Source organism: Columba livia, chromosome 21, assembly GCF_036013475.1.
Source record: "Columba livia isolate bColLiv1 breed racing homer chromosome 21, bColLiv1.pat.W.v2, whole genome shotgun sequence".
NCBI classification, from domain to species: Eukaryota; Metazoa; Chordata; class Aves; order Columbiformes; family Columbidae; genus Columba; species Columba livia.
In genome coordinates this window covers 7,128,833-7,141,084 of record NC_088622.1, presented here as the reverse complement: position 1 = coordinate 7,141,084, position 12,252 = coordinate 7,128,833, and the positions used below count along the sequence as shown (strand labels likewise).

Genomic DNA, 12,252 nt, shown 5'->3' with positions numbered 1-12,252 from the left:
AGGCCAGGCTGGACGGGGCTCTGAGCAACCTGAGCTGGTGAAGATGTCCCTGCTCATGGCAGGGGGGACACTGGGGTAGCTGGGAAGGTCCCTTCAACACAAACTGTTCTATGATTTTATGCTCCTGGGATCTCATACCCGCAAGAAGGAGTCCAGTGAGCCATTCTCCATGAACTCGGTGATGATCATGACTGGTGAACTCTTGGTCACCACCCCCTCCAGGTGGATGACGTTGGGGTGGTCGAACTGTCCCATGATGCTGGCTTCACTCAAGAAGTCCCGTCTCTGCTTCTCCGTGTAACCAGACTTCAGGGTCTTGATGGCCACAAAGATCTCTCTTTTGCCAGGAAGTTTGAGATGCCCACTGCACACCTCACCGAACTCCCCTGCGAACAGAGGGAAACAGGTAGGGCTTGTCAGCCTCCCAGACCTCTGCCTTTCTCCCCCAGGGACCCTGCTCCGATGGGCTCCAGCCGTGCCCACCCTGCACACCCCTGAGCCAACCACCCACCGTTTGCTCTGTGCTTCCTCCCTCAACCCACGCCAAGGACTCCCCTTCAGGTGGACTCATCACTGGTGAGGAGCACTGGACAATATACGCACATGGGAAGTCTCTGCCTCCAGCACTGGATGGACTTGCTCCTCTAGCACTGGACCACCTTGCTCCTGATAGCCCAGGCTGGGCCTAAGTGTAAGACCTTACTGACACTAGTCTTCCCAGTATATGTAAGGCTAAATCCTCATCAAAGCCTGAGACCACAAAGGAGACTGTGCTGCTGAGGACCAGCCAGACATTCACAGTTCACCTACCTGCCCCGATCACTTGCTCAATTTTGACACAAGAGATATCGATTTCTTTTGCAAATTCCCTGACAGCCTCATTGGGATCTTCATAGGTGAATGGATCAATATAAATCTTCATCCCTGGAGTCACTGCATAAAGGTGAGGGAGACAGTCAGACAGACAGATGCAAATGGAATGACCCATGGCTGGCATCAAGGAAAAGAGAAACCTATTTGTGTGAGCGTCTTTTTTAGCTCAGCAAGTTGCATAATCAAGGACATGAAGCATATACAGCAAAGCAGTTTGAGAAAGAACATGCAGAGCCACATTTGCACAGGACTGTTGAAGCTGGATTCTAATGAAATTGTTGGGCAGCGGAGGACTGCGCTGTTAGCTGGGACTGCAAACTGTGACCACAGAGAGCCACACATGCTCTGCAGCTCGATTCAGCTTTAGCACATCCAGAGGAAAAGCAAGGGAAGCATTAGCTCTCGGGAGGCGGTGCACAGGCATACCAGTGCCACGCGATGCCCATCGTGCTCTAATGCTGCGAGAGGACCATTTGCAGAGACTGCAGCTCTGCCCCATGCTTGCTGCTTCCACCTCGGCGCAGTGTCCGTCAGAGGCACGGGAAAGGGGAGGAGGAGACCCGGGCTCAGCACACACGACAGGCGGTGCCGAGGGTCTGCCTTGGGACGTACACTGAGGCACGTGCTGCTCCTGGTTCTCTGCATGGATATCTACAGCTCTAGGTGCTTGGTACTACTGACACAGCCACCAAAACAGATTCACTCCTCCATGGTGGGTGTCTGTGACCCCGCAGGGACAGTGCAAGTGGGACAGACACTCCAGGCCCATGTTCTCCTGACAGGTAACCCTGTTGGAGGCTGGGTTCTCTCTTACTAGCCTCAGCACGACCAGGACAAGCTGTAAGGGACACTGGGGAAATTGCAAAAACCAACTCTTCCTTCTAGGCAGAGCAGAAGACACAACAACATGTTTACGTGGAAGGCAATGGCCACGGGAATGGTGAGGCTGGACTGCTGGTGCCACCTTGCATGCTACCTACACCGTGGGACAGCTCTTAGCTGCAGTCCTGCAGTTCTCCCCTCTCTACACTCATTTTGCTGTCCGCTGGCTCACCCCAAACTTGGTGTTTGGAGAGCAGAGCTCACAGCTCACTAAATAAGGAGCCCAACACAGAACCAGGGGCATGAGTCCCAGCTCCACATGTAGGATGCTGGCGGGGTTGAGGGAAGTTGCTGCAATGTTTCCATAGTTTACAGGCTCCCCACACCTTGGCGATTGTCTAACCATAACCTCTCCATAGCAGTCACTGCTGGGAGCCAAGCAGGGACTGTGTCTTGGACTGGTGTTTTGAGTGACAATGTGGCTAAAGGCACCACAGGCCCATTATCAGCTCATCTCTATCCGGTGGCATCGAGCCTGTTCCGACAGTTGTGAGGCACAGCTATTAATGCCATCCCAGCCTGAAGCTGTCATGTTACGCACCAGACCCCGGGAGAAAGTGTGAATGTATGTTTACACATGCAGCATGGACTGACAAACAACTGAGAGCTGCATTTCCATAATCTTTCTCAAACAGTGTCATTTTTCCTGGGAAGTTACAGCAACGCAGCCAGCACGCCGCCACGCTGGCACCGAGCTGCAGTCCGTGCCTTTGGGGAGATGTTTCCCAGGCAAATAGAAGAAATAGTGTATCCTGTGCTGAAACTACTGGTGTTTTCCATCTGAACAAGGCCCAGGTCTGTACAGCAACAAGGTATAAAAAGGACAGAAATCCTAAAGCTGCAAGTATAACGTGAGGTAAATAACAACTGAGATTTGAACGAAGCAGGATTATAGTGACAGGGCTCTGGTAAGGGAGTAGAAAGGTGTTGCAGAGGGCACACAGCCAGGGACTAATGAGGGGAAGGAGGATGAACCGAGGCAAGAGAGGGTGGCAACAAGGTCTGGAGCAGGAATGCTGGATGTGAGGGAGTGCCCTTCAGAGATGTTGGAAGAGAGAGGCTGCAAGAGAGGGCATGTTACGCATTGCATTATATACCCATAGATATAGATACACCTGACACCTATTATGATTCTGGGAGCACTGGGATGGGCTCAAGCAAAGGCACCAGGAGGTACGTGGCTCCTGCAGAGGACAGTGCTCTGCAGGACGTGCCCGGGTTGGGAGAGGGGTCTCTCTGCTGCCCACGAGCTGGGCAAAGCTCGGGAGCTGCCGCGGGAGGACAAGGTGCGGTGGCAGGGCCTGCATGGCAGAAGAGGATGAGGCTGCAGGGGCACACGGAGGGGCGTGTGTTGGACGTAGCGGGGGTTTGCAGAACACGCAGGGGTGTTTACTGCACAGCTGGCACCCATCAGCACACAGGTCCGCGGACCACGGGCTACACGCAGCAGGGCAGGGGTGCGGGTCACAGGGACTGGTGGGGAATCTAAACTGCACAGCGGTCCTGCCTACACATGCACCCAGCTGGGTGGCCTGAGCCCCCCCCACATGCCGCAAGGAATGAGTGAACAGGAACACAAACCGAAGAGAGAGCGGACCCCCAGGCCTGGCGGGGGCCCGCGGTACGTACTGTGGCCACTGGTATAGTGCTGCAGCTTGTCGGTGTACTCAGAGTCAGCACGCTCAAATCCCCGTCTTCTGGAAAGAAAGAGAGTCCTGAGCACCAGCACGGGTCCAGTGGGGACAAGGGATGTGCTGCAGGGGCATCTCTTTCCCCTTTACCTTCTCCTGCCACCTCCACCCCAATCGCCCTGTCCTTGCACAGCCCCAGCCCCGGGTGGTGCGCTCAGACTGACCCACCTGTTGCACACAATAACGATGACGACGACAGCGATGAGGAACACCAGCCCTGCCGCGGAGGAGCCGATGATGAGCGGCAGCTTCTCCTGGACACTGGTCTGGTACTCGGCTGGCATGCAAGGAAGAGGGAAGGGGTTACCGGGGTACAGGATGGGTCTACACCAACAAGTTCATCAAGGTCAGAGCATGGCCCTGAGCACCACCCTACACTCGTGTGGCTGCTGCTGTGGGGCGGGTTTTGTCCTGGACAGCTCGTGCTGTCTCAGGCATCAGCTCATGTGGCTGTGACGGGGATGTGCCCCTGCAGGAAGGCTGGATGTAGCTATCCCTTTTGAGTGGGAAAGCTCAGTCCCACGGATGCATGCTGTGCCTTGCTCCTTGGCCTTGGGGGCACAAAACTGGCTTGGCCTGTTTTATTTAGCAGCACAAATTTAGAAAATAAAGACCCAAGTCTGCATTTGTCATCAACAGCTGTGCACATGAAAATCATAAATACTGTTTCTTCTAAATCCAACTGAATGGCCGTGTCCCCATGCCAGAAAAGCCTGGGAGAAACTGGCCTACATTATGTGACTCCCTGTATGGACCACCAAGTGCTCACACCTCTCTGCAGGTCTTGCCAGGTTCAATAAATGCCTGTGACTTGTCAATGCAGCCTTGAAGAGGCTAAAAGCAAAGGGACCAGCACCACTGCCAGTGCATCTCCATCCTGTTCAAGTCTCTCTAGACCCCGTGTCACCTTTATGCAGAGGCAGCTGAAGACTCACCTTCAGTCATGGTCTGGAAATACATCTTGCCGCTATACCGGCCATACCCGGCCACGGTGCGTGCGCGCACCTGGAAGACGTAGATGGTGCCAGCTTTGAGGTTTTGCACTGCCACAGTATTGGTGGGACTCTTCACTGTTGTTGAATTTAACTCACTCAGATCCTGCCAAGAAAACACAAATCTGTCATCAGAACAATGAGTTCAGAATCAGGTGCTGCATTTTGAGAAGAAGGAAGCACAGTTCACCAGGATAGTGGGGGTGCAGAGACCACCATGGGGACACCTGAACAAACAGGCCATTCCTCCACGCCTGCCGCCCCACAGGGGGACACAGAAGCAGGGATGGGAGCAGGGAAGCCCCTGGGCGCCCCACCACCTCTCAGGAAAGGCTCTGATGAAGGTGTCAGCTAGAAACTTCAGGTCGCTTCTCCAAGCCTTGAGCTCAGTGGGGATGGGAACTGCTTCTCTCTTGTGTGCCGGCTTTCTCTCAGCACTGTCCCTCTTCCTCAGCCTCTCCTCCTGTGCCTGGATTGGCCTCAGCACCCTCTCCATCTGCTCTTCCCCATCTGGAGGTGAAGTTGACCTGAACACAGGTGTTTGGACCCCAGAAGTACTGCCACCACCCCCCTGCCCAGAGCCTGCTTCTCCAGGGGCCATGGCCAGGTTTTCCAAGCTGGGAAATCAAAGAGCATATTTAAAAGATATTTAAAAGACACAATGAGACTACTTCCAAATTTTTGTCTTGCCCCTTGTGCGCAGCTTTTCCTAGCTGAGGACTTGAGCATTCATATCATAATGGTATAGATGGTATTGCACTTGTGTAGGTGATGGATACATCACTGCCTTTGGCAATTATGCCCTTAGCTGAGCATCCAGAAGCACCGGTGGACGGGCCAGGATCTCCTTGTGCCAGGCACAAGAGTACAGCCACTGTCCCCACCAGGAACAGGCAGAAACAGGTCAACAGCAGAGGATGAAAGACTGTACTGGATGTGGTGCTTCCTGTGATCAGGGCAGGCTGGCCAGGTGACTGCAGCCATGGGGTCCTGAGCATCAGTGCAAAGCAGCAATGCATGAAAACAGCACAACACTTCTGGAAAACAGAGAAATCTTAGGAAAGCCAAGCTGAGTAAGAGCCCCCATTTTTATGGAGGACACAGGCACCAATTTTTAAATCAAATTTCTGCAGCTACATTGACAGCGCTTATCCCTTCTGGTAACACTTCTGCTCTGGCAGGTCAGGCTGCCTCGGTAGGATCACTGGTTGGAACAGATCAGCAGCTGACGGCTCAGAATCCGAGCGGGCAATTTTACAAGTGAGTCCCTGAGATCTGCTGGCTTCAATCACTGCAAAGGGCTCGGAAAACCCAAGAGCTCCCACCCACACGCAGACTCCCCAGTGAGGTGAGAGAACCTCATGAGAAGCAGGCAGGGATGGCAGAAAGAAGTCAGCCACACCATTTGTGCCATCCCATCAAGTGGGGCTGAGGGTGTGATCAAGGGACTGGCCTTTTGTCTCAGCGTGCAACGCCACTGCGGGGCCATGGAGAGATTTCTTCTCGTGCTAACACCAGATGAGAGTGAAACTCTCAATGAGAAGCAAAGTTTCCAACTTCTGCAGTGGGCTCCTGGAGGACAGGGGGTATCAAAGAGGCAATCAGGTAGGAGGTCCCTTCTGCTAACGAACCAAGGTTTCCCACGCGGTGATGCGGGTTGTGCACGACGTTGCTCTCTGTGCTGCTTTGGCTGCGTATAGGAGCCCATGGAGAGTCTGCACCCAGCTCTGCAAACCCCGCCTGGAGGCGTCTGTGTCCTCAGCTGCTGGGGCGACGGATGAATCAGAGGTTGTCTTGCCCTCGAATAAATGATGGAGCTCGCCTTTGGGGGCAGTTGGTCTCCTTTCTTTTCCACTGTCCACATCGTTAGCTATCTGGTGACTTTGCCTTCATGTTCATGCACTTCTGAGAACAGCGCTGGTGCCTTCGCACAGAGGATCCTCTGCACAGCCAGAAGCTGCGGTTCCAACAACATTACAAAGAACAGCCATTCACTACAGGTCTCCATACGGCTGACCGTGTTGAACCAGTGTTCTCCTGTTCCTGGGAGAGTCTGTTGCGTTCTCAATTGGTCACCATGCTGCAGCAGAACTGCAAGTCCATCAGCATTTGCAAGGCTGATTATACTCTATATGACCTGGGTTTGTGCAGACTATTGGCCTCACAGCTGAAAAGCAGCTGAAACACAACATTAATGGAGATAATTACTTCTCGCATTAAGCTCTTGATTGCATAGTGCTCCGGTGTGGATGGATGGTAAGAGTGGTCTGGCACGAATGTGTTTCTCCAAGGGTGCAGTCAAACCCGGAGGCTTCAAAATGCCGATGGCACGTCATTCTGCAGGTAACGCAGAGTGCTCTGCCAAATCCCGGGAGACCCCACTATTGACAGCATCCAGAACAGTCTTCTCTTCAAAAATCACAGAATCACAGGATGTCAGGGGCTGGAAGGGACCTGGAAAGCTCATCCAGTGCAATCCCCCCATGGAGCAGGAACACCCAGATGAGGTTACACAGGAAGGTGTCCAGGCGGGTTGGAATGTCTGCAGAGAAGGAGACTCCACAACCCCCCTGGGCAGCCTGGGCCAGGCTCTGCCACCCTCACCGGGAACAAGTTTCTTCTCATCTTTCAGTGGAACCTCCTGTGTTCCAGTTTGCACCCATTGCCCCTTGTCCTGTCACTGGTTGTCACCAGAAGAGCCTGGCTCCATCCTCCTGACACTCCCCCTTTCCATCTTGATCCCCAGGAATGAGTCCCCCCTCAGTCTCCTCTTGTCCAGCTCCAGAGCCCCAGCTCCCTCAGCCTTTCCTCACACGGGAGATGCTCCACTCCCTTCAGCATCTTGGTGGCTGCGCTGGACTCTCTCCAGCAGTTCCCTGTCCTGCTGGAACTGAGGGGCCACAACTGGACACAATATTCCAGGTGTGGTCTCCCCAGGGCAGAGCAGAGGGGCAGGAGAACCTCTCTGACCTACTGACCATCCCCTTCTAACCCACCCCAGGTACCATGGGCAGTTTTATCCATCTGGACCTGGCGCTGAAGGTGCCTGGGTATCACTGAGGTGTTTGGGAATTAGACTAATGACAATGAAAATCTCAAGTATAGGTACACAGATAAGAAAGATCAAGAAAAGATGAGCACACAGAAAACAGATTGTCCTGTTTGTCTGATCAGCAGCACTCCCTTGGACCTTTCCCGGGCAGACTAAGAGAGAAACAGGACAGAAAATGTTCACAGTTTTAGTGTTTAAGGGCTTGGATGAATCCTGCCAGGCCCTTGGATGGCACTAACAACACAATTGTTTTAAAATCATTTGTTTGACTGTTTGAGGGAAGCTCACCTCTTCTCCTGGAGGACTTCAAATTGAATGCAATGGCAGGGTTACAGGACAGTTCATACCGGGGAAATTGATTGTTCAGAAAGGCACGCTCGTGCTGCTGCTCTCTAATCCCAGACCGCAAGGAAAGAGCATTTACAGCTCTCCACCCTCCCTTATCAGACTTATTCTTGGCACATTGCTCAGCCATCGCCTCTCCAGCCATTCACTTCAGACACCTCTTTCCCCACTCTGTGCTTCTCCAGCAGGTCCAGGGCAGCCCCGGTGGTTTCAGTCCAAGTCCCTTTGCTGTTTCTCCCAGCTTGTTTTCTTGCAGGGGTTTGTGCTTTGTTGTTGTTGTTGCTGTTTTTCCTGCTGATTTTGGTTAGAGTTTGGAAATCCTAATTCAAAATAACACACTTCATATTTCCTCATAGTTTTGATTTTCAGTCCTTATCTGGTTCTCCTTCCCCTGAGCCAAATTGAAGCTGAAACCAAAGTGTTATCAAAAAATACTCTCTTGAAACATGGAGAGTCCATGAAACGCTTGAAAGATTTGCAAAAATTGTTTCTGAGAAGTAAAATGTCAACCGACTTAATTTGGCAGACAGCTCCTCTGTGTGTGCACAGCGGCAATCTGCTCTGGTTCCCGAAGCAAACAGAGCCACACGTACACAGCCAGGCCAGGGCCGGGTGCCAAACCGTCACACACATCCGAATTTCAGCCCCCGCGGGATCCAGTCTGATGGAGGGACGCTCAGGTGCGGTAACGGGGTCCTGGGCCGCTCTGGGGTGGATGGTGGGGCTCGCACGGGGAGCATGGCTTGTGGGGAGACCTCAGGAGCGTCTCCCCCCGGACAGGTCAAGTGTGCTGTGGTACAAGTGCCCAGACACCTCTCACCAGAAAACTGAGACCCGAACAGAAGCAGCGTGGCCCCTGAGCAGGGCCTGGGACCACAGGAAAGCTATCACAGGCAAGGTTTCCTCTTAATCTTCTTGATATCACAGTTTTCCCCCTCCAAGGGTTTGGGCAGCACGAAGGGAAGGGGCGCTGCAGCTCTCGCTCCATCCTGGGGACAGGTGGGAAACACCAGGCAGACACTTTGGTCCCAGGCCTGGGGACGCTGGTGTCCAACACTTCAGGTGGAGATGAGGAACGTCCCCCGAGCCTGCCTGGAGCAGAGTGTCCAGCTGTCCTTGCAGGAGCCCTGCTGGCACCCGTTCGGGGATGCTGGCCTCCTAGAGAAGCTCCTGGCACCACGAAGGCCACAGCCAGCTCTGGTCCCACCTCCACCACCCACTGCCACCAGTCACCTCCCATCAGCCCCACACACCCCGTGGCCTTTCCCAGCATCAACTGGAGATGAGTGTCAGGAGGATGGAGCCAGGCTCTTCTGGTGACAACCAGTGACAGAACAAGGGGCAATGGGTGCAAACTGGAACACAGGAGGTTCCACTGAAAGATGAGAAGAAACTTGTTCGGGGTGAGGGTGGCAGAGCCTGGCCCAGGCTGCCCAGGGGGGTTGTGGAGTCTCCTTCTCTGCAGACATTCCAACCCGCCTGGACACCTTCCTGTGTAACCTCATCTGGGTGTTCCCGCTCCATGGGGGGATTGCACTGGATGAGCTTTCGAGGTCCCTTCCAACCCCTGACGTTCTGGGATTTGGTGATTCTGTCAGTCACAGCCACAGAGTCACAGTGTCACAGAATCAAAGGGCCCCTGTGCTTCCTAAAACATTTACACGGGTGACCAAACTGGGTACAAGGGACGGGCTGAATATCTTCAGACTACAAAGTGGCATACCCTAAGCCCAATCATTTTGCATAACAAGGAGAACTAATTACTCTGTGCAGTGCCTGACACTGCAGTGGGTCTCCAGTTCCCACACTCCAGTATGAACTTGGCAACGTTGGACAAAAACTACCACACCCTTTCTAAATGAAGACAACATTAACTTCTTTAATGAGACAAACATTGCCAGGTGCCTCTTGGAGGTGAAAGAAGAGTGGAGAGGAGCATAGAGAGCAGACACGTCATTCGGTATTTACGTAACAATCTGCACTGATTTGCTCTAACTACATGTGAAAGAAAATAATCATGTTGCCTCTGTACAGGCATTTTTAATGGCACCTAATAATAGCAATGCTATAAATAATCTGTGAAATGGAAACAAAAATATACCTTTGTTTCAGGTACTGCAAATAGTTCTTTTCTGTTAATTCTAGGACGCTTATTCCAATTTTTTTATTTAATTTATGTCTTTATATAGAAAAGAATCAATTCAAAATGAAGAGCCAAAGCACTTTTTACACAAGATGTATATGGTGCTATTCTTACATTTGAACTGTTTTCATGCTAATAAAACATCATTTTCTACTAGGGAAAAAGAATTCCACTAGAAACAGCTTAACTAGCTCCAGAGGTATTTTGTGAGCATTCAGGAGCACACGGGACAGTTTGCAATGAAACGTCCTGGAAGAAAATCACCTCTGCACCGCCTGGCAGTGAAGGGAGAGCACACCTGGGATGTGCCGCACGCCCGTCTAACCGCAGTCCTGGCGGGAGCTGGGGAGAGAGCGGCATCTCCAGAGCTGAGCGTTGTGGGAGTGATCCCAGGGATGAAGTGAATGGCTTTCATCGCAAAACTCAGCACTGCAGTGGCTCAGACCAACAGGAGATTCAGCTCTGCCACGCAGGCAGAGAACCATACAGAGTCATTGCACTGCTGGAAATGCAGAGGCCAAAGCATATGAAGAGCTTGGCTAGGGCTGACTACCCATAGATCAGGCCCTGAGTGTGCAACTGGGACTTCGGAGTGAAGCCTGACACACACACAGGAGTCTGGAGAGAGACAAAGCCCTGGTCATGGGCCAGGCCCTGACTCCAGCTCCTGGCTATTCCACTTCTTTTTTAAGCTGTTTCCAAATCCTCCCATGTTTGCTTGCTGTGGGACCCAGTGATCCAGAGATCTAGAGTTGCCCAGAGAGGTGGTGGATGAACCACCCCTGGAGACATCCCAGCCCAGGCTGGACGGGGCTCTGAGCAACCGGAGCTGCTGAAGATGTCCCTGCCCACTGTATTGGACTAGATGGCCGTTATAGGTCCCTTCCAGTCCAAACCATTCTACGATTCTATGATCCCTTTCTGAGAATGACACACATCTTGGTTGGGGAAGAGATAAGACATCTCTTTCTTCTTCAACCAAAGCACCAGCAAAAAAATATACCAAGAAGTTCAAATACCAGGACCGAGAGCACCTTGGCACCAGAACGTGGGCCTGTTTGTGTTGTCCTCTCTGCCAGGCTAGTGACCTACCTGAGAGCTTGAGACAAGCATCGCCTGAGTGCAGGGTGACCATGAGCCAGCACTGGCCCTTGTGGCCAGGAAGGCCAATGGTACCTGGGGTGGGTTAGAAGGGGGTGGTCAGTAGGTCAGAGAGGTTCTCCTGCCCCTCTGCTCTGCCCTGGGGAGACCACACCTGGAATATTGTGTCCAGTTGTGGCCCCTCAGTTCCAGCAGGACAGGGAACTGCTGGAGAGAGTCCAGCGCAGCCACCAAGATGCTGAAGGGAGTGGAGCATCTCCCGTGTGAGGAAAGGCTGAGGGAGCTGGGGCTCTGGAGCTGGACAAGAGGAGACTGAGGGGGGACTCATTCCTGGGGATCAAGATGGAAAGGGGGAGTGTCAGGAGGATGGAACCAGGCTCTTCTGGTGACAACCAGTGACAGGACAAGGGGCAATGGGTGCAAACTGGAACACAGGAGGTTCCACTTAAATTTGAGAAGAAACTTGTTGGGGGTGAGGGCGGCAGAGCCTGGCCCAGGCTGCCCAGGGGGGTTGTGGAGTCCTCTTCTGTGCAGACATTCCAACCCGCCTGGACACCTTCCTGTGTAACCTCATCTGGGTGTTCCTGCTCCATGGGGGGATTGCACTGGATGAGCTTTCCAGGTCCCTTCAACCCCTGACATTCTGGGATTCTGGGATTCTGTGAGTGTGGCTTGGGCCACTTGTCCCCATGACCAGGGACACGCTGTGTCCTGAGCTCTGATGATGCTCACCCTGCGTGACTGGCCACAAACAGCAGACCCCCCTTTGGACAAAAATTCCTTTTATTTACAGCCTCCCCCAGAAAACAGACTCAGTGGGGAAGAAAGAAAGAGGGGGAGATCAAGAGAAAGTAAGAGGAGAATGAACTTCATGAGATCTTCTGTCTCTACTTCAAGGGTCCCCAGGGAAAGGACCCCTCTTGCTTTCCAGATCTGTCTTGCTGCCTACTCATCCATCTTGCCACGTATTCTGGGATAATTTCCAAGGGTCAAATAAAAGGCCGTGATTTATGTAATATAGGTCAGGACCTATTTAACAGCTTACAAAGAAGCTCCCCCCTCCCCATTTTCCCTCTGGCTCTTGGTGACAAGAAAATAGGTCACAGGCAGGCAGTGGGGGGGATTAATAATTTCTTCCAGCAGCTGCTGGGAAAAATATTTTCAGTTCCATTT

General features: G+C 52.7%; 1 protein-coding gene across 4 annotated transcripts in view; it reads right to left on the bottom strand.

The window, feature by feature from the left end:
* The window catches only part of EPHB2 (EPH receptor B2), a 144,510-nt gene that overhangs the window by 15,054 nt on the left and 117,204 nt on the right, over positions 1-12,252 (bottom strand). Inside the window, exons 7-11 of one of the 4 annotated variants that reach the window (XM_065038196.1) lie at positions 4,382-4,544; positions 3,615-3,723; positions 3,337-3,452; positions 811-933; positions 139-386 (exon numbers count right to left, since the gene is read on the bottom strand). In XM_065038196.1, the coding sequence (XP_064894268.1) occupies positions 139-386; positions 811-933; positions 3,337-3,452; positions 3,615-3,723; positions 4,382-4,544 (759 nt within the window). The remainder of the gene's footprint in view (positions 1-138; positions 387-810; positions 934-3,336; positions 3,453-3,614; positions 3,724-4,381; positions 4,545-12,252) is intronic. The other 3 variants (XM_065038198.1, XM_065038197.1, XM_065038199.1) reach the window with 3 other exon arrangements.